The sequence below is a fragment of the Lichenostomus cassidix genome, chromosome 3, assembly GCF_008360975.1.
Source record: "Lichenostomus cassidix isolate B80296 chromosome 3, HeHo_3.0, whole genome shotgun sequence".
In the NCBI taxonomy this organism is placed as follows: Eukaryota; Metazoa; Chordata; class Aves; order Passeriformes; family Meliphagidae; genus Lichenostomus; species Lichenostomus cassidix.
Genome location: NC_139483.1, coordinates 11203109 through 11228805, shown reverse-complemented (window position 1 = coordinate 11228805; position 25697 = coordinate 11203109). Strand labels below are relative to the sequence as shown.

Below are 25697 nucleotides of genomic sequence, written 5' to 3'. Positions count from 1 at the left end.
CACTGCCGGCAGGTGGCGCACGGCCGCGGGCGGGGCGAGGACGGCGGCCATCTTGGATTTAAAGGGGCTGCGCCGCCGAGAGGGCGGGTGGTGCCGGCTGCGGGTCTCGCCCCGCCCCCGCCGGGACCGGGACAGCGACCGGGATCGCCATCGAGCTCTCGAGCCGAGCAGGTTGGACGGGCGGGGTTACGGGGGCTCGGTCGCTCCCCTCGGCGGCCCTGGAGAGGGGAGGACACGCTGAGCTCGGCGGTGCAGGCCGGAGCGGGGCGGCCTTCCCGGCGCGACGCTCCCTTGCCGGCCGGAGGGGGCGGTGGGACCCCCGCGAGGAGCTGCGGAGGTTCCCGTAGTGGGGCTGGGGCTGGCGTGGCTTGGGGACCGTGGCAGCGCGCCCTGGCCGCCGGGGCAGCGGAACGAGCGGGGGCGGGGGCAGCGTTCGGGCCGAGCCCACCGTGCCCGGGTCCGGCGGGCCGCGGTAACGCTGCGGGTCAGCGGGGTCGGCGCTAAGGGCGCTGCCGGCTCTGCGGACTTTGGAGCCGGCGAGGCGCGCCCTGCGGGACCAGCCCCCTCCAGCGCCCGGGGAGCCGTGCCGGTGCCCGCTCTGCTCGGGCAGCTCCCGGTACGCGGGCTCGGTGCTCCCGGCCTCCCCCCGGGCAGGGCCGACTGCCACGCAGGGACGGCTGGCGGAGACCGGGTGCTCCCCGAGGGAGGAGCGGAGTGTGTATATAGTAACGGTGGGTCAGCCCGAAGTGCCGGCCCTGGCTGTTTCCAGGGTGCTGTGGGCACAGACTGCGGGATTTCACTGCTCTATAATTAGTCTGTGTCTTCATTGCCAGGAATGGCTTGCACTGTAACACAAATAATGTATGTTTGCGCTCCTGCTGTGTAACTTCACGTGTAACGTGTGACCACACCATAGCAATATGTGCCCCACAGCCAGCCAGGTTTGCCCTCCAGAACTAGGGAAGAGAGGACAGCAAGGTGCTTTAGGAAAGAAGTATGTTTTGTGAGATGAGGCAAGAGAGAACCTGCGTGTCAACATGGCTGGGCTGTTCCTCCTGGGACACCTGAAGCCCTTCCGCTTCTGGGGAGATCTGTGGGGAGGGACAGGAGCACCAGTGCAGTACTGGCTCAGGCAGGTGTAGGTAACTGGGGACATCGTAGGGAGCACCATGACAACTGTGTGTTACCGTGGGTGGGATGGCTGTAGCAACAGTCCAGGCTGGATCTTGTGTCGTTGCTTCTCTCTGAGTAGGGCAGCCACAGACTGTAAAAGTACTTGCCAGTGGTGACCAGCCCAGCTCCACACTGTGCCGTGTGGACACAGCAGGGCTCCAGCCTTCCCAGATCTCCTGTATCTGGCCATTGCTGTGGGCACAGCAATAGCACCACGCAGCTGAAGGGTTCTCTGCAGCTAAACCAGCTTGGCTTTAGGGGCTGGGATGGGGTCAGCAATGTGGACACAGGCGAGGGTGATACCAAACAGGATGTAAAACCATCCGCCACAGGATGGAGGGTGGGATGGAGCAGGGCTTTGGCGGGCTGAGCAGGAGCCTGATGGTGTCCAGTGCTCCTTGGGCAGCATTTGGCGGCACCTCGGGGACTCGGCCCTGCTCCTGGGTGCTCCTGTGCATCCCTGAGGAGGGAGCTGCGGGCTTGGCGTGCGTGGCGCTTTCTGCGCTCCCAGGAGAGCGTCCGACCGTCCTGTTCCCGGAGCCTGTCCGCATCCCTCCCCTCCCCCTGCCGCAGTGTGGTTGGCTGCCGAGCGCCGGGTGCCTGCGCCGCTGCGAGCTCCGAGGGCAGCGCGGCACACAGAGCCGCGCAGCGCCGCGGCCGCCGCTCCTCCGCCGCCTCCGCGAGCACCGGCGCTGGACAAGCCGCTGCAGGCAGCCAGGTACCGCTCCTCTGCGGCGTGGGGCGGGGGACATTCCCATCCGGTGACTGAGACGGGCAGGGTGCCCAGCCATCCTGGAACAAAGGACCGCTTTGATGCGCAGTTTCGGGCAGAGCTGGTGAAAACTTTTTTTTTTCCTTGCGAAGCTTTCAGTTAGCCAGGTGGGCGCAGAATTTCTCTGTGGTGGTTCTGAAGGGTGAAGGGGTTTCTCTGGCTTGTTTGTTTCAAGGATACGCAGCGGGCGTGCCTCCTGCTGCCAGACAAAGCCGGAGAAACGATGACGGAGGCAGGTCATACAGCAGTGGCTCTCAAAGAGCCTCGTTTTGCCCCAAACCCTCCTTCCATTAATTAACTGCTTCCTAAGCTGTTCCGACGTGGAGGTGCACCCTACCGAAGGTGGTGGGCTGGGGAAAATGCTTGTAAGCTTCTGTGAAGGAGAGGATGCGCCTGGGAGGAGGTGTCTGAAGAAGAGCTGGGGGATGGTGTTGCGGTAGAATGCTCTGGCCAGGCAGCCGGGAGAAATCTGCACAATGGTGGGAGGCAGCAGCACATTACCAGAAACAGCAGGCTTCCCTGCGTCTTGCATAGCTGGCATCTGGCACTCTGCTGCGGTTCTGTGCTCAGGTCTCCTCTAGTGCCCTTGGTCTCCTCTCTGCCGTGCCGCCTTGGAGATACGGAAAACACCCACCCCTGCCTGTGCTTGTGGGGAAAGAGGGTGGTGTTCAGCATACATCAGGTCAAAGATCTGGCCAGCTCAGACACAGGGTAAATAAACATGGCTGTGCTTTGCTGTAATTGGCAGAAGGAGCAGGAAGCATGTGTTCTCTCATCTGCTGTTTTGGAGGAATGTCCAGGTTGAAACAACAACGTTAACCCCAAATACCAAAATGGCTCTTGGGGCATAAAGGACACGTGGCAAGTTTCTGACCTTGGCAGAGTTGCTGGATAAATGCTTAATTTGCTGGGAAAGAGCCACATAGCTCCTCAAAGACCTCTAGCCAGAAAGGGGAGCCAGAGATAAAACAGATCCTTTGCTTGTTAGGCAGGTAGAGGTTTGTCCCTGTGACTTTGACTGCCTTGCTATGGTTTACAAAACCTGTTTGCTTCTGGAAATAGTAGCGCAGTCTTGCAGCCTGCAGTCAGCTGGTCTTTGCAGGTGCCCCAGGTACACCATGGAGGGAGTGTGGGCACTCCAGAGCCCTTCAGGGCACACAGAGTGGCTCCAGAGCTACTGCTGCTCCCATCTGCATCCAGGTTATCTCCCGTACTGCTCAGGCACATCCAGTGCATAGCCCTCACATTAGACAGATGCCTGCAAAGGCACTGGCTCCTGGGAATTACTCTGCCTGCTTTAATACTGCTTCATGCTGTCAGGGCAAGGTAATGGCTCTCGTTCTGTTTTTTATAGTGCGAGACTCCCAATCAGATTCTGAAGCTGGGAAGAGATGCTTGTCCTGGCTCTGTTCCAGCTGCTTAGCTCTTGTCTCCACTAGCCTGGAAACATGTTTTAATGGTGTTTTGCTGTAGTCCCAGGCGCAGCAGATGCAGAACGGATTTGGTGAGCTGCTGCAGACATGAGCAAGTTTAAAAGCAAGGTCTTATCAGCTGATCTGGAGGTGCCAGCATAAGCTTGCTGGTAGGAGTGGTGACGACTGCTGTTCTCATTCCAATGGCCTGCTGGAAGGTGCAGGTTTTCCCAGCCAGCTGGGGTTGTAAACAATATGATGTACAATCAGAGCAAAATGGCCTTCTGCTAATGGCACAAATTGGGGCTATTTGATTTGTTTGGTTGGTTTTGCTGTTGTTGGTTGTTTTGTTGGGTTTTTTTTTAATCTCTGTTGCTTCCAATATCTGTATTCTTTGGTAGTAATGAATGGAGTGAGGCCTTTCTGGTCTTGAAAGGAATGAATGATCTGATACAAAGCCAATCAGACTACCTGCTCTGTCTTCCTCCGAGTACAATCCATATTGCAATTGGATCATGCTTTGATAATACAGGAGTTGCTTGCTCTGGTCAGTCAGAATAAATGCCAGTACCTTTTGTCTTGTCCATTTCCAGCTGTGGCCTGGGAAGTGTGAGGGGTATGGGAAGCTCCTGTGCTCTTTCTGTAGTGCTTTGAATATGGGTCACTGTGGCCAAGTCCTTGTAAAGCCACCTTATCACCAACTTGCCCTGGGTTTCAGGAAGGTTATGTTACGTCATGTGTTTTATTAGAAATTGTAGGTGGTAGGGAGCTGAAAGTTCTGGGACAGAGAGGAGTATTAGGAGGCTCCCTTAACACTCTTTCCCTTCAGCTCCAGTGTCCTTGCAGGATAACCCTTCCACCTGAGCTGCAAATCTAGTTCCTTAGTCCTAGTCCTCTGGGCCTCTTGCCTGCTGGTTAGCACAGATGTTCCCAACACAAGCCTTCCAGTATCTAGGAAAAAAACCCTGGAGCTTCACCACCAGCTTCACAGTAGCATGTGTCAGCTGCTGCTGGAAGAAGCAATCCTAGCCTTGATCTCTGGACAGCCTTCCCTATCCCCTGGACAGGGATCAAGGCATATCAGCAGCACAGTCAACTTGTACTGGGTTATATGTGACTCAGAGGATTGGGGAAACTGGTTGGGTGAAGCCTTTCTGAGCTTGGAGATTGTCTTCAAAACTGTGTGAGGAGGTGCCTGAATGCCAAGGAGAGTCCTGGTTTTAGGGCATAGGAGAATGTGAGACAACTTCTTGCCTTCATTGCATGCTGTGTTTTTGCGGGTGGATTGCTTTGGGACAAAAGGACTGTCCCTGTGGGACCCTGCTGGAAGCAAGCAGGCACTGCATTCCCTTTCTCTGGGCCTTGGGTCAGTTACTAGAGCTGTGGCACCTCGCCCTTTGTCCTAAAGAGATGTTCACTAAAGGCAAATGCAATGAGTTTATCTAAGGAATTCAGATGAAGAATTTTTTTTTCCTATCTTTATTTCTCCCACAAGAGGATGGTTAAATCATGGTACAGGGGTCTGAAGAGTTTGTGGGATCTCACTTTTGGGAGACAGTCCTTTAGCTAGACACAGATACCTGATTACATACCTGCTTTGAGTGAGGGAATGGACCAAAGACCTCTAAACATTCGTTCCAAGCTGTACTCTTCAAGTAATACTCAAGCCAGACTCTTACTGAGAAGAAATTTACAACACAACAGTCCTTCTATAGTACTTGAAGTCACCTGTGTGTTGGTTTAACTCTCTAGACTGTCTGCAGTGCAAGAAAGCTCCAGGCTGGGAAAGAACTTTGGGCAGAAGATGGGACTCTCTAGGTGACCCCTTTTTTGGCAATAGGGTGTAGAAACTTGTGAGACAGCTGGGAGCAGAGAATGTCATGCACATTAGAGTTTGAGTGACATCTTTTGACTATGATTGCCGCTCAGAGATGCGTTGGGTATGAACTCCCAGAATGCTGACTCCTGATTGATGTCATCTTTGTGTGTTCTTAGTGGCTCTAAGGGAGCATGCAGGCACTTCTGGCAAATGCAACAAGGATCACAGAGCACCTTTCCTTGCTTTGTGCCTCACGTGAACATCAGCATTTCTTATTTTGCCCATATTAGACCAGCTCTGGAAATACCAACTTGGATGTGGAGCTCAGCAGTGCCGGTTTGTCTCTTTTCTGCGGTTCTGCTCCAGGTGGCCTGGGGTGGTGACCGTGAGCACAGTGGCTGTTCTAGCAGTGGTGTGTCAGTGTGCAGGTGTTCCTGGCAGTGTCAATGTGTCCTGGCTGTGCAGTGGAAGCCTCAGAGGCTCTGCACAGCTGACTATAATCTCCTGCAGTCTGTTTGCTTTCTGGCGCTGTGGTATCAAGAGAAGAAAATCTGTGCTCGTTTTATAGTCTCTATGGTGGCTGCAACTTTGGCACTCTGTTTGCTTTTTAGTACTTTTATTTTATTTTTCAGCGTCCAAAGTATTAGGTCTAGGTTTTGTTGCAGCCTCTCTTAGGAATGAAGGCTCACTGTCTTATTTGCAATCTCACTTCTAGATTCATTGGAGGTCAACCAGTTATTCCAGAGACCCTTTGTTGTTCAACAGTAATGAGCTGGCAGAGGGCCAAAGAAAAACAAACAAACAAACCAGAAAACCTTCCCTGCTTTTATCATGTAATTTTTCTTCCCAAATGTATAACCTTGCTGTTTCTCCAGGTAGCAAAAGCATGTCTCACAGCAGGAGACTGTGATAATTATGGTGAAGCAAGACAAAGCCCTGTGTTTCCATTTCTAAGTGCTACCATTGCTATCTATCTCCCAAATGTGGTCACTTGTTCTTGCTGTGGGTCAAACTCCTTTCCACAGGAAGCTTTTTTCCTAGAACCCAGCTTTCTGCAACTACTTTATATCACTTATATCCTTGGATCACCTTCTCCTGCGGAAGAATTTGCCGCTGAAAATCTCCTCCACTTCTTTACAGAAAGTACTAGCAGACCATCTGCTGTTTGAAGGAAGCTGCAGTTATTGTTATGTGCAAGCTGGAATGGTACCTTGTGTCTCATGTGGGTCTAGGGACATGCAGGGAGGCAGTGAACTGAATTTGTTGAGTAGTTTGTAGACCTGAAATTTCTGTCCTGTTGTAGTTGAGTCCTGATTTCCCCGGTGCTTCTCCTTCGCCACCCCCATAGTCTTCTAGCATGAGGCATCATAACCTAAGCTTTAAGATTCACTTGGACCCATTTAATTTGGCATCCTTGTAGCTGTTGTGGGTTGAAGATAGAGGCAGTGAAGCTTCCAGCTCTTTCCTCTTAAAGGTCTTGCATGTGGGAGCAGTTTTGAGAGGCAGAAAAATGAGCTGCTGAAATTGCTGATGCTTAGTGATTTCGCGGTTATGCACTTGAATACAGGAGGAAGGCTTTTGCCTGGCAGGATGTACTTGCTGATGGATTCCCAGCTGATTGCTGCAGCTGCCACAAAGCTCAGTGCACGCATGTTCCTTCCTTGTCTTCCAAATGGGAGCACAAGAGGGGAGATGAGATGGGTGTTGGAAAGCCAGGCTATTCTAGCAGCTCACTGTAAATAGGGAAGACGTGCCAACTAGAGCGGAAACGTGCGGGTGGAGACCTGGGCTGGGACACCTGCAGGTCCATGAGGACTGCAGCAGGATAAGCTAGGAACAGGGCTCTCCATCTCTCAAGGAGCTCAGTAAAAAAGCATTCTTTCTTCCTTTTCCAGTTTGAGCCCCACCCTGCAAAAGGCAAACCATGATGCATCCCCTCCGTGCTGCAGGAATCTTCGAGTGTTTGCCTGGATAAAGGACACTCAGTGCCCTTTACTAAATGTAAGGGAGTAGGAAGAGTGCATGTACAGCAGCCTCAGCCTGCCTGATCTTGGTGTTGGCTGCCACAGCATTTCCTCTTTGGAGGGCTGAGCACTGAGTGTAGACCTGCCAGCACTGGGGAGAACTAGAAATAAGGCTCTTTTGGGGAAAATTCATGCTTCAGAAGGATAAGTCAGCTTCCACCTTTGTTACTTTTCTTTGCTGTACAAGAGGTAGCAGCATTCAAATGACTTCTCTCGAGGCTTCTGTTTGTTTTCTTGTTGAGCATCTGTGTGTTGTTCTTAGGTTTTGCACCCTCTGTCCAGTCTGGGCAATCCTCTGTCCACCACTGAACATTGGAAGTGTGTTGGGACCCAGCAGAGCTGTACTTCCAGGATGTCAACCTAGGGAAGAAAAGCCGAGATTGTTACAGGTGTTTGCACAGCCAGTGAGAGAAGAAAAGCCTCTGTTGGTATGCCTTGAAGGGTCTGAGGGTGTAGTTGCAGGGTAGCATGATGTGGGTCATGATGTTTTGATTTATATTTGCTTCTCAGTCTGAAATCTTTTTCAAAAGATTCAAAAACCAAGTTGATTGTGGAAACTGTGAAATGCTTGAATATTTTCTACTGGAAGGGCTGAAGAAAGGATCTTGCTATAGTAGAGGTGCTGGTGGTTTAACACACAGCAGTTTCACAGTTGAGAAGTAGTTCTGTGTACAGTGGAATTAATTAGGCTGATTTTCTATGGATCTGGGTCTTGTCTGACTCTGTTACCTAGGAAGGTGTGAGCTCTGGTGGCTTTTTATCCTGTAACGTGTTCCTCTTCCCAATATGTTTGTATTGTACTTCTCAAAAGATGGCAGCAAGATTTCTGTATAGACATAAGTGATGCTGCTGTGAAAACTGTCAGCATTTCACAGCTGGCCCAGTACCCAGGGGGACTTGTACTGCTCAGCTGTGTGAGTTTTAGAGCAGAGTTCCAGTTTTTTTGTACATTGGGTATGAGGCCATTCTTGGGTCTGTTCTTGTGTCCCAAGCATTGCCTGTTGTCCAGAGAACTCCCGCTTGCCTGTTTCCCCGTTTGCAAGTCTGGGGCTGTGTTTCCTTACAAGTTGAAGCCAGTGATGGGGCCATTTGATGCTTTAGCAGTTATCACATTGGGTTCTGTGGAATAGGTAAGTGCCTGCTGAGCCTTCCTGGGAAGCTGTCTGGACCTATTTCAGAGCACAAGAGTGCTTGGCCAGTGAGGCAGCACTAACATCCTTTGGGCTGCCAACCTCTTTTCTCTTGAGCTGGGAATTGCTGCACCTTTCTTCTTGAGTTGTGTTTGCCTGCAGAAGTCTGTCTTAAGCAAGGCTTCCCTTGTTGCTTTAAGACTTCATCACACTCCAGATGTTTTATAATGGTGGGAAAAAGAATAACCAGGGAACTGTTGACCAGAATGCTTAGGAGGACAAGTTTGGAAGATAGGATATGAGTGGCAACCAACTCTCAACAGACCTGTTTTTCCTTTTGAAACAGTAGTCTGTGTCCTCTATCTTGACCTTAATGAGTTTTTTCTTGCTATTCTTATCATATGGTCTTCTCCAAAGCAAACTGGCATGAGTCATGGTCCAGATTAGACTGTTTTGGTCTCAAATGCCCAACGTACAGGGTTAACTGCACGTGGAGTATGACAGATACCCAAAAGTGAAGGGTACAGTGAAGTGTGACTCAGAATTGGTGCTGATGCTAGATCATGAAGTGGATGTGAAGTCAGCATTGTGACTTTGGGGGAGGATGACTCAGTTCTTGTTCAGAGGTGTGAACAGAAACCCAGTCTTCAAGAGACATGAGGTGTTTCTGCCCTGCTGAGGTTCAGTAAGGTCTCCACTGTGTGTCGCGGGTTTGCTCCCCTTCCTGAGGAATGGATGTACATCATTGGAACAGAAACCAAAGAAGAGTTGAGAGGAGACTTCAGGCCTATAAAACAACTGCAGGAAGAGTGAGACTAAAGAGAAGGAGATGAGTGGGTTTAATAATGAGATGTGTGTACTTAAAACGACTGTCCTGGTGCTGTTTGTCATCTTCACTTTAAGTGCTGCAGTGAGGAGGAAGCTGGGCCTCTCAATTTCTCAGGGTGTGTTCCCCAGTAGCTCCCTGGCAGCTGGACTGCGGGATCACCCTGGGCAGAGTGCACAGATGAGGAGAAGAGCCCTGGCAGAAAAGGGAGCTCTGCTGTCTCTCTTCCTGTAGCTGGGGCAGTATTTCTCTTCACTCAGTAAATCAGGCAGAAGGCAGCTGCTGAACTAAGAGCTCAAACCATGCAGAGGTGGGTCCTGCAGGAGGTCAAAAGCAGATCTGGTGGCAGCAATTACCTCACCTCGTCCTGTGTAGCTTCTGGGCAGTTTGCCAGCTTCCTTGCAGCAGGGCTCTGGGCACTCAGGTTGCAGAGGCCTCTGCCAGCTCCAGGTAGCAAGGAGGTGCTGCTGGGCAGGTGCTGCCTGCACAGGGCATTGCAGGAGGTTGGTTTTGGAGTGACCTGATAGCAAGGTGGGAGGTGGCTTTACTGTTGAGTAATGTGAGGAGCTGCTGGGGTGGCCCAGCTGGAGGGAAGGCTGGGACTGGGCTAGGTGAGTGAGTCACAGAACAGCCAGGGTCTTGCTGTAAGGGGTCTTGCTTGCCTCTTGTGTCTCTCACCCTCTGGCCTGTTGTGTTTCCCTAGTTCCTGGACTTTGGATGCAGGGATCTTGCAGCCATACTAGCATTGTGGGTTGTAGCGCTTTGTGTCCCTGTGCAAAAGCAGTAGTTTGGTACTCTCCCATTGTATATCTAGGGGGAACAGGACAGGGAAGGAATATAGAGTTCTTAGGCCATCTTGAGAAGTCCTTGGGCTGGCAGCAGGGTGGATGAAGATGGAAAAGCTGTTGGTGTTTCAAGCTGACACCTGCAGGAAGATTGTTAGTGTGACTGTAGCTTCCCCAGGCAGGCAGTGGTGTGGTGTGTGCTGCTGGTGGCATGTCTGTTGCTGCCATAATGGCAGTTCTGGGCTGAGGATGTGAGCCTCAGGATGTACTCTTCTGGTCAGGCAGTATTTTGGCACAGTAATGCCACTGATGCCTCCCTGTCTGAGATGCTCTTCCAGGAGATTTTCCTTTGAGGAAGCAGAAAGCTTTGAGCTGGCATCCCTTCACTTTGTGTTCCCTTTCTTCTGCAGTCAGAAGAGGTGTTGAGCTCTGAAAGCCTCTCTGCATCAGTGGTCTGTGGGCAGAAGGTGTGTGAATTGCTACCCCAGCTGGCAACTGCAAATCTCTGCTCTTAAATGGAAGCTAAATTAGTCTTCCCCCTGCTGGGAGTGTGGGGGTGTTGGAGGTCAGCACTGGTTGTGGCCTTTTTGTCCCCTGTCCACGTGGGCCACCTGCACTGGTTGCCAGAACTCCCTGCCACAAAAGCAGAGGCACGTGCCCTGACAGCTGCCTGCTGCCAGAGGGAGAGGGGAAGATGAAGGAGAAGGGCTTAGAGTAGGCAATCAGTTAAATGCTGTCTCTGACTGCTTGAAGGAGGTTGTTATACTTGTGTCCGGTTGTGGCTCTCTGCAACAGCCCTGGGGCACTCAGGCTTTGCCTTGGTCTCTGTGCAGGGCTGCAGGAGTAGGACTATGTCCACCATGGTGTACCCAAGGGAGGAGAAACTGGACAAGCTGAGCCAAGAGGAGATAATTTCCAACACCAAGTTGGTAATGCAAGGGCTGGAAGCACTCAAGAATGAACACAACTCCATCCTGCACAGCTTGCTGGAGACCATCAAGTGCCTGAAGAAAGATGAAGAAGCCAATCTTGTGCATGAGAAATCCAACCTGCTCCGCAAATCAGTGGAGATGATAGAACTGGGGCTTGGAGAAGCTCAGGTGAGAGTGGTGGGTGATCCCCTACGTGTTACCTGGGATTGACAGGGGAAGGGGGTGTGTGGCCATTTCCTATAAACTGCAGGGATGGGAAAGAGCTAAGTGTAGAAGGCTGGCATGGGTGGAACCCTGAGCATGCATGTGAGGGAGAGACAGGATTGTGGTTGTTACTGACTGAGCCTCTTACCAAGGTGATGATGGCGTTGTCCAACCATCTGAATGCCGTGGAGTCAGAGAAGCAGAAGCTGCGTGCACAGGTGCGGAGGCTGTGCCAGGAAAACCAGTGGCTGCGTGATGAGCTTGCCAACACCCAGCAGAAGCTGCAGCGTAGTGAACAGACCGTGGCTCAGCTGGAGGAGGAGAAGAAACACCTTGAGTTCATGAACCAGCTGAAGAAGTATGATGAGGATGTCTCACCTTCGGTATGCCCCAGTCCTTTTGAGCATCTGCTTTTGTGGGTCTGGGAGGTTGGACCAGGAGAGCTGCCTAGGTGTGATAACATTGCCCTGGATTTTGCGCCTTCCCTGGGGGGAAGGGGGCCTGCATGGGGCAGAGTCTCTGAATTTTGTTTTGTGGGAGGAGATGGAAGCAGAGGCAACAGGGGAAATTGAGTTGGTGGGCTGCAGAAGGGATGAGAGCTTGGCAACTGACTCAGCCTAGGCTGCTGTTGTCTCTGTTGAGAACCAACATGTGATTCTCATCCTCTCAGGAGGAGAAGGAGGGTGACTCCACCAAGGACTCTCTGGACGACCTATTCCCAAATGAGGAGGAGGAGCATGGTCCTGGATGTAAGTGTTTGCTCATGCATGGTTGCTACCTGTCTCTGTTCAAGCCTGCTGGGCCAACTGTGCTGTGTTTATTTCTGTGCCCACAGTGCCCCACCAGCACAGCAGTGCCGTGGCAGCTGCCCAGCAGGGAGGTTATGAGATTCCCGCACGCTTGCGCACTCTCCACAACCTTGTCATCCAGTATGCCTCCCAGGGACGTTATGAGGTGGCTGTGCCGCTCTGCAAGCAGGCACTGGAGGACCTGGAGAAGACATCAGGCCATGATCACCCTGATGTGGCTACCATGCTCAACATTCTAGCACTAGTGTACAGGTGAGCATGGTGGGAAGGGCAGGACTGGGCCAGGACAGCTTTCTGCATCTCCTCTGTCCCTTTACAGCACATCCTGAGGCTTTCTCAGCTTACAGTGGTTTGTCTTTCAGAAAGGTTTTGGCCTAGATGGGGTATATGGTTTGCCAGACTCCCCAATATAATTAAAGACTGACTAAAGCAGGGAGGAATGGAGAAATGAAAGTGAGGGCTGGATCTGTGTGGAAGGAGGACTATTCACAGTTCTGCCTTCTGTGGGCTGTAGTGTCCAAATCCCAAATAGCTGGTTGATTTTTGCACTGCAGGGATCAGAATAAATACAAAGAAGCAGCACACCTCTTGAATGATGCTCTTTCCATCCGTGAGAAGACTCTAGGCAAAGACCACCCAGCGGTGAGTGTCTCCCTCCTCTTTAAGTCACTTCTTCACCTTTGGGTGCTGCTGGGGCACTGTTTCAGCAGTGTTTTACTGCTTTAATATTTCCTGCTGCCTGGTTCAGTATGGCCTGTAAGGAGCTGGCTGCTCTTGGATCCTGCGATATAGGCAGGGCAGCTGTCTGTCTCTGGACCTCCTTCTCTTAAAAAGCAGCAGTATTGCAGGCATGGAGGAAATGGGAGAGCCACTGTTACTGCTGCTTGCACCCCTTGTTTGGTCCCACTGGAATTTGCTTTGTTTCATGAAGAAACTTCTGGCTCTGTAGGTGGCAGCAACTTTGAACAATTTGGCTGTTCTCTATGGCAAGAGAGGGAAGTACAAAGAAGCAGAGCCACTGTGTAAGCGAGCCCTGGAGATCCGTGAGAAGGTAGGAGTTTCCAAAGCTTTTTTTCCTTTCATTTCTCCCTGTGGGCTTTCTCCCATTACCTCAGTGTGCATGAGAGATCCAGAGCCTATCTAGTCTCTTTACCTGCTGATTGTGCCACCACCTTTCCTGTCTCTCCAGAGTTTGCAGCCCTAGAGGGGTCTGCCAGGAGTTGGAAGCTGGAATTTCTCTTCTTCTCCAGTCCTTGGCTTTTGTCTGACATAGGCATATGCTGGGGGGAATACAGTGTCTGCTAACTCCAGGAGTCTGCTGCAGTCTTTGTGGCTTCTCTCTTTTGTTGACCCAGGTTCTAGGCAAAGACCATCCTGATGTGGCCAAGCAGCTGAACAACCTAGCCCTGTTGTGCCAGAACCAGGGCAAATACGAGGAGGTGGAGTACTATTACTGCCGGGCCCTGGAGATCTATGAGAGCTGCCTGGGTCCTGATGACCCCAATGTGGCAAAGACCAAGAACAACCTGGTGAGGCCCTGGGGAGAGGCTGTGTGGTGTTGGGGAGGGGTGCTGTGGGAGAAGTGAGCATTGCCTGGTGCTTAGATGCAGAGCAATAGCTGCAAGAGGTGGGCAGAATTAATCTGTTTCCCATTGAGGCTGGAGCTGTTTTATTTTGATTGCAGGCTTCCTGCTACCTGAAGCAAGGCAAATACAAAGATGCAGAGGTGCTGTATAAGGAGATCCTTACCCGTGCTCACGTGAAGGAGTTTGGCTCTGTGGATGGTTTGTACAGTAGAAGCCCACAGGGTTGGGGAGGGGTTTCCTGGTTCTCAGCCCAGACTTGCCTGGTTCTGATGTTGCCCAGACTGAGGGATAGGATGCCTTGCAGGGCCCTTGCTTTGGGCAGCCCTTGAGATGTTTCCATTCTAGTGTGTTGTGCTGTTCTCTCTCCTCTCTCAGAAGTCTGAACCCACTCTTTAAAGGGTTGGGAATAGTAAATTGCACTATTATTGCCAGGCATAGGCTGAAGTTTCTCCTGTGAACCTGATACATGTCCTCCCAGGGGAAGTATTTGTTCTTTCCTTCCACTGTCCTGCCCTTGTAGTGTTGGTTGCCTTTCTTGGGACTCTGGGCCAGGGACTGAGGGGGATCTGGAAGTGTTGTCACTTCCCTCTGATGAGGTGCTAGCTCTGGGGACAGAGTGCTGGGCTGTGTAGGAGGTGAACAACAGGGTGGAGTGGTGAGTGGACCTGTTCTGCATTCTTCTCCACACAGATGAGCACAAGCCAATCTGGATGCATGCAGAGGAGAGAGAGGAGATGAGCAAGGTGAGTCTGATCCCAGGGGGTTTGATCTTCTTTTATCACAGCCTATCCCTTACCTCCTCTTCCCTGGAGAAGCTGCAGTCTGAAGAGCTGCCAAGGCCAGGAGGTGTCTGGAGAAAGGGGATACAGCACTCCTGTTCCCTGGGGCAGCAGGAAAGGAAGGCCCATCAGAGAGCAGGGTGTTTTTCCTTGGTCAGGCTTGTTTGACCTCTCAGCCATGGCTGCATGCTATCTCTGCTTTAGTGACTGGTCCCTCTTGGGCATGCAGATGATGGAAGATGGCAGATGGCAGAGGGTTGTGCTGAAAGGCCTTGGCACTCTGTTTCGAAGAGCTGCCAGTACCCAGAGCATAAGCAGCTTCTGAAGCAGCTCTGAGGCTGTCTGGGGAAAAATGGAGGTCAAGAAGAAACTGCTGCTGTCACCTTGCTGTCACCATTTCCTAAATGGAACCAAATCTGAAAAATATCTCTGGAAAGGGCAGGTCCTAGCTGGCCTCTGAAAGAGGATAGAAATGGATTATGTTTGCCTTGGCTGAAAGGCAAAGCTGCTGTTGCTCCTAGAGCCCAGGTCCTGCTCTGTGGTGAGTCAATAAATGCAGCAGAGTTGTCTTTGCTTTTGCCAAGTCTAAGGCCCCATCTATTTTTTGGCAGGTGGGTGAAGCAGCAGAATGAAGGGTTCTGATCTAGTGCTCTACCTGCAGTGGGACCCCCCTTTTCCTTTGCCCTCAGAGCAGGCCCCAACCCTACAAGGACTCAGGCAGCAGTCTGGCAGGCTTGACTTGTGACTGATGCATCCTATCCTGTCAGCCCTGAAAAGCAGGGCACTGCCAGGTGCTTCCCACCAGCATCCTGTGTCTGCCTGTTGAATCATTCTGCATGGCTCCCAGTGCAGGGCATTGCTCAGCTTTACACTGTTCTGGTTGCTGTGCTTTGAAGGCTCTGCTGCAAAGAATCTGCCCTTGCTGCAGCACCATCCTGGAGAAACACAGGTTGGAATAGAGATCAGGCTCTGCTTGCCCACTCTGGGATTGAGGCTCTTTTGATGGTATCTTTGGAGAATTAAGGGGTCAAATGTAGATAGCTGTAGTATGAAGCTGTGCTCCAGATAATACAAGCATTGACATGGGGCAAGAGAGCAGGCTTAGAGACTCACAGTTGGAGTAAGAGATTAATTTTACATGTGAATCTTAGGTAAGGTCTGAGCCTCTTTCCCTGACTCTGGGGCTCCTGTCCCCAAGGCAGCTGTGGCACAGCATGGTTGGCATTCCTGTCCAGGCAGCAGTAGTCACAGACCTGCTTGTATTGCTGGCCCATCAGCTGGGGCTGATGTGTTTCTGTATCTTCTGTTAAAATGCATGAAATTCCCCTGACAGCTTCAGTACTTTTGTCCCTTGCCCCTCTTTCTTGCTGGCAGAGGGAGGCCAGCTCAAGCCAGCAGCAGGGCCTTGGGCACAGCTGGCAGCCCTGGCCTTCAAGGCTTTATCTGCCCTAGAGAATTTGACACCTTTCCCATCAGGTTCAGACACCTTTTAGGGCTGCTCCTTAACAAGCTCCAGAGGTATATGGAGTCCTGAACTCTCCTGTCCCTGGTGCCTGCCCAGGCTGTGTAGGCTCTGGTGTGACAAAAACCACGTGCTTATGGCACAGGGAGATTGGCATATGGGATAAAGGGCTGAGAAGTGGGACTGAGTAAGAAAAGTGGTTCCCATGGACAAAATTTCGTCTGGGCTAGAGGGTAACCTGTGCTGTGGAGCAGTGACTCCCAGCTCCTGCTTGGTGCCACAGTCCCACCGACCCAGGGCTAGCAGCTGCTGCTCTGCAGTGTGGCTTGTCCAGATCTTCCTCCTCAAGCATCAAGCTCTTCCTCCTCTGCTGTTGCTCTGGCTGGCAGCCCATTTGCAGCTCGCTGGGACAAGGCCAGCCAGCCAGCTTTGGGGTGCAAAGGCTGGGCATGGGGAGGAGACAGCTACTGGGCTGAGCTGTTGGGGGGCAGGCCTGACCTTGTAGGCTGAAGGCTGGGATGTGGCTGGCTGGTCCTGGCTGAGGGATTTAGTAATGGTGACTGGCATGTCTGTGGGGTTTTGTCTCCCTTTTGTGTGTTGGTTGGGGTGTCATGCCCTCCATTATGCCATGAGAATGGGTTGTGTTGTCCTCGCTGCCTTCAGTAGCGTGGAAGTGGGTAAGGAGATGGGATTATGCTCCTTCCTGGAACCAGAATCTCACTTTTGCTTTTGGCCCAAATCTGTTGTAGCAAATATGCTTTTAACTTTCCTACCAGGAACCTGCTGGGCTTCATCACTGTATTTGCATATTGTGTTTCCAAAGGTTGGGCTGGTGCAGGGGGGCAGCCTGGGGTCTGACCCTGGCATCCAGTGGGAGACCACAGGCCCAAGAGGGCAGTAGGTGTGGGACTAACAGCTCTCATCTCTCCTCACCCTGTAGAGCAAGCACAGAGACAGCGCTCCCTATGCTGAGTATGGAGGCTGGTACAAGGCCTGTAAGGTTAGCAGGTAAGAGCTGGTTTTTGGGCAGCTGTGGACTCTGGAGGGGTGACCCAGGGCTCCTGCTCACCTTCCCTGTGTTACCACAGCCCAACTGTGAACACCACTCTGAGGAACCTGGGTGCGCTGTACCGGCGCCAGGGCAAGCTGGAGGCAGCCGAGACCTTGGAGGAGTGCGCAGTTCGCTCCCGGCGACAGGTAACCCCCAGGGGGACCTTCCCTGGTGTGGGGGCATTGTAGGGTTTGGGGTGGCAGCTTATGGCACTGCCTTGGGTTTGGGGTGGGGTGAGGGACTCTCCTGGGCCTTGCAGTCTCTGATGTTCTTGGTTTACATTCCCATGACATCTGAGCACCTTAGTGGTTGGGGCTGCATTTGTGCAGAGGTACTAGGTGTGTGGGGTGGTGCATATGTGCATGGATGGAGCAGATGTCTGTATGTGGATGTTTGGGGAAGGCATGGCTCACTGAGTGCAGAAATTCTGCAGCTGGGTTAAGGCAGGTACCAGGCTTTGTCAGCTAGTAGGGAGAACTACACTTACTGGGATGTTTTCTTCACACTAATTTTTTTGTCCACAGGCAGACTTAGAATTTCTTAGAGTACCTCTTGCCTTAAGCTCCTCTCAATCCTCAAATAATAAAGCAGGAGCTGTAAGCACCCAGCACAAAGACTGAAGGACAGCTGAATCCTTCACACTTCAAAATGTGAAGAACAAAAGCTGTCAGCTTCAGGGTAGCAAGCCCTTGTTTCACAGGGTTGGTTATGGCCTTGTGGGGACTCATTGAGCTGGGAGTCCAGTCCGGCTAAGTGCTGGATGGCATTTGGCTCCATCCATGCTGGGCAGTTTTGGCTGTGATGGGGCAGTGGCCAGGAGAGGGAACAGGAGCCAAGCACAGTGATGGCACAGCAGATCTCTACAGGGAAGGAATGCAGAAAGACAAAACACAATTCTTCTTTACCCTTTGCAACTTGCAGGGCATTGACCCAATCAACCAGACGAAGGTGGTGGAGATCCTGAAGGAGGGGGATGGCACAGAGAGACGTCGGAGCCTGGGAGGCAGCGTCAAGTACGAGAGTGCCACAGACGGTAGCGAGGAAGTGAGTATGGGCGTGGAATGGAGCGGGGTAAGTACAAGACACCATCAAGAATGGCCTCAGCCGGCTGCCAGAGGGAAGGGACAGCCTGGCTGAGGGCTGTCCCCGCGTGGCCTGTCGTGGCATCCTTGTCTGCCTCCATTCATTCCCTGCACATTTCCTTCCCCTTTCTTGGCATGAGCCAGCCAGCCCGTAAAGGTGTGTGTCTGGGTCTGGCTTCTGGTGTACAGAACAGATAGTCTCAGCTGAGGGCTCCTGCTTCCAGGGAGCTGCCAGGCCCTGGCAGTGCACAGCATGAGCTGGTCCTGGTCTGCCCTTAATCTTAGGCTTGTAACCTTATTAACATCTCTCCCTGCTGCTCCCCTCTGGAGGCCCTGGCTGAGAGCATCAGCCCTGTCTCAGGCTCACCCAGCCTGTGAGAGCCATTTGGCTGTCTGTCCTGCACTGTGCCACTGCTGATGCTGAGCCTGGGGAGGGTTGTGTGTGTGTGATATGCCTGGGTGTGTCTGTGACTGACTGACTGACTGCAGGGCACAGGAATAGTCTGCAGCCAGCATCTTTGCTGTCCCACTCTGCTGGTCTTGTGCCCTCAGCAGGCTCTGGCCAAGCAGGGGTGATAAAAGGTAGGTATTTGCAGAATGCCAAGCTGGGCTGACCAGTAGAGACAAGAGACTGGTGTTAGCTGAGGCACAAACAGGGCAACTTGAACCTGTCTAGGCTTGCTCTGAGGCTGAGGGTGACTTTGGTCACTAGCACTGAGTTTGGAGGAAAATAGTGATCCAGGTCTGAAACAGGTGCCTTTTGTGTCCTGCAAGCAGGAGGATGGAGAAGCAACAAGTGAGCATGGTGCTGGTGGGTGCTCGGCTCAAGGGCTGCTAGAGCTGTTAATGCTTACATTCCTTCTGCAAACTCTGACTGGGAGCATAGAGTAGCTGGGGTTGTTGCAGCATGGCACAGGGAAGACACTGAGCACACAGAGTCCTTTGCTGCCCCCTCACATCTGCTGTCACTAACTCTTCCCCACCTGGCTCTGCTCTATCCTCACCTGCATGAGCTCCCTCCCTTCTTCTTTTTTCTTCCCTGTTGCCATGACAGCCCTTCAACACCCAAAGCCCGAGGCCTGGTGGCTCTCTTGATTGTGGATTGTACACAGGAGGTGGCTGAAGGGGATCTGGAGAACAGACCTTCAAGTGGACCCAGCAGCTTTGCCAGATGCAAGGCCCTCCTTTGTCCCAGGTCTTGACATCAGGGCCAAAGAGAGTCTTAGCTCTAGCAAGGCACCAACTCTAGGCCCCTGCACTCACCATTAGTAAGGGGGCTAGACAAGCACAGAGGGAGGGCTGCAGGTTTGGATTAGAATCACCTGGTCCCTGTGCTGGCTGATGTCTCTCTGCAGCTCCTCCTTGCTGTGCTTGGTGTTGGGTGATCTCTTTGCACTGGGGGACCTTCCTGACAGTCTCTGAGCTGATCATCCTGAGGCAAGTAGGCAGTGCCACCCTCTCCCAGCCTGTCCCAGGCAGGGGGAATAGTCCCTGCTCATGGCCCTTGCCCAGGGGTCTTAGCAGAGCTTCCCTGACCCAGACAGCTGCAAATAGCAGATTTGAAGGCTAGCCCAGTACGCTGGGGGACACAGCTGCTGCCATGATTCCTGTTCCAGCCTGCTGCACATATAGCCAGTCTTCTCTTCTGAGCCAGCAGTGCTGCAGCTCCATGCAAAAGAAAGCTGAGGCAGCTCCTCCTGCTCCTGTCTGTCACAGCCTGTTGTTCCCTGTGTTGGTCCAGAGACCTCAGATGTGCTGCCTTAAAGCAGCCTCTGCTGCTCTCCCTTAGCTGTCCTCTGCTGCAGGAAGGGCTGTGGGATCACCCAGGGTGCCAGGGGCCTCTGTGCCCTGCACCCATAGGCAGCTCTGGAAGCACCCCAGGGCCTGGACCAGCTGCTTGCTGCCCAGGTAATTGGGATGTGAGAGCAGGGGGGTGGCAGCAGCTCTGGTGCAGAGGCCTTGGCAGGTACCCAAGGTGCAGAAGCAGGGAGCCCTCGGAGCAGGAGACCCAGGCTGTTCCTCCCTGAGCTTAGCTGTCCCTGCCAGCCCACTTAGCCCACTAGCAAAGAAGTGAGGCTGCAGTTTCAGCCTCACAAGGCTCTCTCCCTGCCCAGATGTGGCCTGTGGTCTCTGCATGCAGCCTGGGCCTTGCCCTGCCTGCTCCCTAGGTGACCTGCAATCTCACAGCCTTGTAAATTGTGTCTTTCTCCTCTCTGTGCACTAGGCTTAAATGCCTCCCGAGACTCCCTCTTTCCCCTCCACCGCAGTCACCTGGATGTTTGTGTTGTATCCTCCGACTTTTCCTCCACACCATCCCTCCTTCCTCGGCGAGAACTCCACGCCAGTCCCCCAACCCTCCTGGCGTGCGAGGGCACCGTGACGCCTGCAGAGGAGTGCCTGGCCACATGGCCCAGCTCCAGTCCCGTGGCCAGCAAGAGCAGGAAGAATCTGCGAGGAGCTGCCAGCTCCCCCAGGCCAGGGTGATGGGCCACCGTCCCCTTGCGTGCCCCCACCCCTGGCCTGCCCTTGCACATCCCTGGGGCCCAGGCCTGCGGGGGATTGTCTTCACTCCAGGCTTGCTGACTCCATTGTTACTAGACATCCTCTGCCTCCATCTCTACAGAGGCAGAAGGATGGAGGGCTGTTATAGGACAGTGCGGCCTGGCCTAGTCAGGGCTGTCATGTGCCCCAGTTGCTTTCTTCCCTGTAGGCTTAGCTGATATTAGTGCCTTGTAGTAAACCTGTGCTGGTCCCCAGTGAGCTGGGCTCTCCCTGCACCACAGGGCAGTCCCCACCTTACTACCCTCCTCCCTGCTGAGCTCTGTAACCCAGGAGCAGTGTGTGGGTCTCTCTACAGGAGCACAGGAGTTTAGGGCAGCCCATAGAGCTACTGTACATCCCAGATGAGGTGAGGGGGAAACAGCCACAGGCCAGCACAGGACTGGCCAGCACAAGCATATTTGGCTGCAACCTCCTGACTGGATGCTATATCCAGGTTCTTCATCTGGCATTAAGGGGTGAATCAGCCCCTCGTTGCTACAGGGTTCTTAGGTGTGGCTGGTGGGAGAAGCTAGGATGAAGTTGTTCACTGTTCCTTGAAGACAGAGGAGGGGTAGGAGGAAAGAACTTTTTTTGCAAGGGGCCAGACCCCAGACCATTAGAAGTGGCTGAGATGGGGAATGGACTGGATTGGAGCAGAGCAGTTGGGAGAAAAAGAAGGTGCAAAGATGGATATGAGGAAGCAAAGTGCTAGGGCTGGAGATGCTCTGAGCATGTGGGAGCAGATGGGATGGCTGGAGGTAGGTTGCCACAGAGGAAGGGACTGGATTGCTCACAGGTCCCTGGGGCTGACTGCAGTCTTGCTGTCCCTAGCCAAGTGGGTGGGAAATCTGTAACCCTGTTACTGATAGGATCACAGTGCTGACCCTGATGGGGTGTGGGGGTGGCTCAGTGCCTCTGATGGCTTCAGGCCTTCACAGGGTCTGGTTCTGTTAGTCATTACTGGGACATGGAAGGTGTCCCAGGGCCAGACCTCTGCTGTCTTGAGTCTCACACCTTTGGGTGTTCACCCTCATCCCACCTCCTACAGGAAGTGAAACTCCCTGGCCCTCCTGTCTGGGAAGAAAGCTGGGGAGGCTGTAGCCAGCAGGATAGAGCCCAGGGGCCAGCGCAGGACTCCTCCTTATTTATTTAGCTAGAGCCTTTCTTTTATGCTAGTTATCTGGCAGGTTGTGATACTAAATGTGCTTGTGTCTGTCTGGGCCTGGCTTTCCTGTGGTGGTGCAGAGGCCTTGAGATACATGCATGCTGCTTCCCTGGGAGCTTGTGCTGACTGGAAGGAAGCTTGTCCTCAGGACCATGGGGTGTGGAGCCCAGGGCTGAATGCTCCAGGGCTGTACCTTCCCTGCTTTTCTGTCCCAGTGCTGCTCCATGCTTCTGGAGAGTGGTGAGTTCCCAGGGCAGGGTGTGTTTGGACCTCAGGGCCACCTGCCACTGTGCTTTGCCATGTCCTGGACTTGGTGCTGTAACAACCATACCTCTAATTAAAGGTAGACTGACCCAAATTGCTGCCCTGTGCTTCTTTCCATGCTCTGTAGGCCAGCGTCGGTGAGCCCTGGGGTGGTGGGTGCAAATGCTGCTGGAGCAGGTGTGGGGGTGCTTGGTGTCTGTGTGTGTACAGGGGCATGTGCTGCCCCCAGGGCATCCCTCCCAGGCTGAGTATTGCAGATGAACGACCCAGCTCCACTGAGCTTCTCCCTGTCCTCCAAACTGGAGTTGCTGCTAACCTCAGCTCTGTAACTGTGTGTGGCAGGGCTGCCCTGGGGCATCTGAGCTTGGACCTTCCCCAACAGGCATTTCTATTTAGCCAAAGAAATGCCCCATTGTGTCCCTCAGTGCTGAGCTCCACATGCTCAGCAGCATGTGGATCCTGCCCAAGCCTTCTGCCTCCATGCATTAGGCAGGGTGGGAGCATGCAGTGGAGAGAGGAGCTCAGTGGCAGAGCTGCTTTTTTTTTTTTTTCTTTTTGAATGCTCTCATCCTGGTGGGTGCAATGGGGTGGGGGCTCTGCGGCAAACCAAACCCATAAATGTTCTGGGTTAAAAATATCCCGTCAGAAAAGGGAGTGGGGGGAGAAGAGAGGCTATTTTTAACCCAGCATGCAGCAGCATTTGGTTCTGGTGTTGGTCTGCAGTCAGTCTGCATCACTGCAGCTGGGAAAATGTGGCTCCATCCTCCAGCTCTGATACAAGAGCACATTTCCTGGCCTGATCCTGCTGCCCTTGTACCACGGTCTTGCTCCCCTATCCTCAGCTGTGTTCCCTCTTCCACCCCTGGCTTGTGTGCCCTGGGAAAAGGAACAGTGCCTGGCATAGCAATACCATGCAGGGAGAGTAGTAACCCAGTGTAAGTCTGGTGAGGAGGCAAAAGATACCTCCCCATCTTTGCTAATGCTACACACTGATGTTCAGCTCATTCAAAACCTGCCCGGGATGCCTCGTGCAGGAATTGAATTGTTTACTTTGCTGCTTTTAGTGCTCTCTGCATTTCTGGTGAGTGGGTCCCTTTGCAGCAGCAACACATGGCTCTCAATTTGGAAAATCCTCATCCCAATGAGAAAGTGAAGATGTTCAATGCACTTGTTTTATCTAAGAAGGGATGAGATGAGTACCAGGTGAAAGGTTTGCTGGTACGAAAAGTCCTGGTCAGCTTAGATAGCAGTCTAGGGCTGGATCAGCTTTGGGTAAATCAAGGCACAGAAGTGCTGGAAAAGCCTTCTCCAGCACCACAATCTGTAGTGGCCTGCACAAGGGGGTGACTGACCTAAGGCAGAGACCCTGCTCACCTGCAGAGCTGCATGGGCAGTCCTGAGGTAATTGCTCCTGCTAGCCTGAGCCACAAGGCATTTTGGTCACTTAGCATGCTTCAAAGTGCTTCCCTCACACCTTCCTAAGGAGTAAAGGGATTTTGCCATCACCTTACCTTGGGTTCTTCTGCCCCAATGTTCTAGGGGCCATTTGAAGTAGGAGCAGGGAAGACTGCTGTTACCAGGCCATCAGAGCAAAAGTAATTCCACATCAGCAGTGGTGTCACAACTTTATGTAACAAGCAGGCCAGGCCACAGGGGAAGAGCTTGGTGCCATGATGACATGGGGCCATGGTGTGCTATGCTGGCAACCTATGCCTTACATGCATGTGGAGCTAAGTGCAGGAGGTGGGCTAGAGGCTGTCAAGGTCTGAGAGCCCCTTGCTAAGTACTGGGGGCTTTTGGAGGCATGTGGGAGAAAACAGGCTGGGGGACAAGATTTTAGGCTGGTTTTGATCTTCAGAAAAAGCAGGCAGACATAAAAAAAAAGCCCTGCAAAGTGCCACCCCTGGGGCAGCTACTAGGGCTGTATGTAGCTAGGAGGGGTAGCAGTAGTGATTCCTGCTTGGCAACACAGTACTGATGCAGCCAAATTAATGCATCCCCAGTGGAGCTGCCTGAATTGCTCCAAAGGCTCAAAGCTAATTGTCTTGGGGATGTCAGAGGTGAGACAAGGCTGTGTGTGCAATGTGGAGTGGTCTTGTGTGATGTGAGTGAGCCTGCAGGACCAGGGTGTGCATTGGGATGAGTGCTGAGAGGAGAAATAGTGATGATATGGTGAAGAAGGGCAAGGGGAGGGGGAGGATGGTCTCCAGCCAGCAGCAAAAGAGGAGAGTCCTTGAAAGTCCCAGCAGCAAAATATCCCTAATCTTGGTATTCCATCAGGGCTTGTTGCCTTCCTGGCCACTGGGACCTCCTTGGTAGTTGCTGCTTGAGCTGTTGCAGGTGCTGGAGCTGTGTCATGTTGGAGCAGGGCTGTGGCGGTGCCAGTGCCATTTGTGCACTGTCTGGGTGTTGAGCTTGCACTGGCCAGGAGGGAGTATCAGTTTGGATGAGCCAGATAATAGTGGCAGGGATCCCTGACTCCATGGTCATCATGTCCTGGAGAGAACCAGGCTGAGGGGAAGCCATGTAGCAAGCAGTAAGCCTGCTTTGAGCCAGGGCTAAATCCTCAGCACAAGTGGGCAAGAGGATGTTTGGAGCCAGTTCCAGCCACTCATCAGCAGCATGCCAGAGCCTGATCAGTGCCACTCAGCCACCACCCTGGCTTGTGTCTCTGTGTCCAGGATGGCAGTGGCACTCTCCAGCGCAGCAGCTCCCTGGGGAAAATCCGGGATGTGATACGGAGGAGCAGTGAGATGTTGGTCAAGAAACTGCAGGGCAATGGTCCCCTGGAGCCCAGGAACACCAGGTAGGTGCAAGGGTCCGGCTCGGTACAGGGCAGGTGGGGGCCCTGCTACCTTGTGCATCTGGGGCTGACCACTCACAGCATGATCACATCTGCTCTCCTCTGCTTTCTTGTAGCATGAAACGAGCTGCGTCCTTAAATTACCTGCACAAGTCTAGCGATGCTTCATTTGAGGTAAGCACAGTGTGAGTGGTGGGGCTGGTGCAGGAATGGGCATGGTGCTGGGGGCTGTGGGGCCAGGGGTGCAGCAAGACAGGGCATAACAGCGGGCCCCAGGTGCAGTGCTGAGAATCCCCCAGCTGCATAGCCCCTCTTTCAAGGTCAGATCTCCAAATCTGAAGTTGTTGCTTCCAAGCACCCACCCCCCTCCCCATGGAGCTCAGCCACAGAAAGGGAGCAGAGGCAGCAGCTACTCTGTGTGACAGCAGCATCAGGGCAGTCCTGGCTTGCAGGGGGTGCAGGAGTTAGGATAGCAGCTTTGGGGCACAGAAGTGGACTGCAGGTACCTCATGGGCGTTTTATTTTTCCAGGGTACCCAAGGCCTCCGTGCGGAGAGCAGAGGCCTCAGCGCCAGCAGCATGGACCTGTCCTCCCACAGCTCCCTGCTCTCCTCCAACTGACCTGGCTGCTCTGCCGCTGGGCACCCTGGCTTCGCTGCACGGGGCAGCGCCCGGCACCTCCCCACACCACCTCCTCTGTTCTCCCCATCACCGGTTCTCGTGCCACCGTCTGCCTGCCCAGCCCGGCCTCCCCCGGGGGTCCCTAGCTAGTTCGGGCACCGCAGCCCGCCCGCATGCTCCTCTGCTGCTCGCCGGGGCCCGCAGCTCTGGTGGCCGCATGCTCGGTCCCGGTCACACACGCTCGCCAGGTAGAATCGCCAGCCCGGGGAGGAGGGCTGTCCCCGGGCCGGGGCAGCGGCGGGAGTGCCCCGGGACGCCGGTCCCCCGCCGGATGATCGCTGTACTTTATTTTATTAAATAAAATCGACCCTAGAAGCGACCGCGCCTCGGCCTGAGGGGGATTGGGGGGGGAGGGGGCGAGCGCCGCCTGCTGGGGGAGTGAGGTGGCACAGTCCGCT

At 53.4% G+C, this 25697-nt stretch overlaps 1 protein-coding gene across 6 annotated transcripts; it reads left to right on the top strand.

The window, feature by feature from the left end:
- The first annotated feature begins 15 nt into the window (after nt 1–15).
- On the top strand, nt 16–25618 carry KLC4 (kinesin light chain 4). Of its 6 annotated transcripts, none has more exons than XM_085054482.1 (16): nt 16–171; nt 10775–11041; nt 11230–11460; nt 11748–11826; nt 11913–12138; nt 12441–12528; nt 12836–12937; nt 13242–13415; nt 13571–13670; nt 14163–14215; nt 16654–16721; nt 16802–16910; nt 17686–17808; nt 24498–24622; nt 24736–24793; nt 25150–25618. In XM_085054482.1, exons 2-16 carry the CDS (start codon nt 10793–10795, stop codon nt 25237–25239), a joined length of 1875 nt encoding a protein of 624 aa, XP_084910608.1. In that variant the 5' UTR covers nt 16–171; nt 10775–10792; the 3' UTR covers nt 25240–25618. The 6 variants fall into 6 exon arrangements, with proteins under 6 accessions (XP_084910608.1, XP_084910606.1, XP_084910611.1 ...); XM_085054480.1 differs by having other exon boundaries at nt 17686–17835; XM_085054481.1 differs by lacking the exon at nt 16–171 and adding an exon at nt 204–310 and having other exon boundaries at nt 17686–17835.
- Nucleotides 25619–25697: the final 79 nt, after the last annotated feature.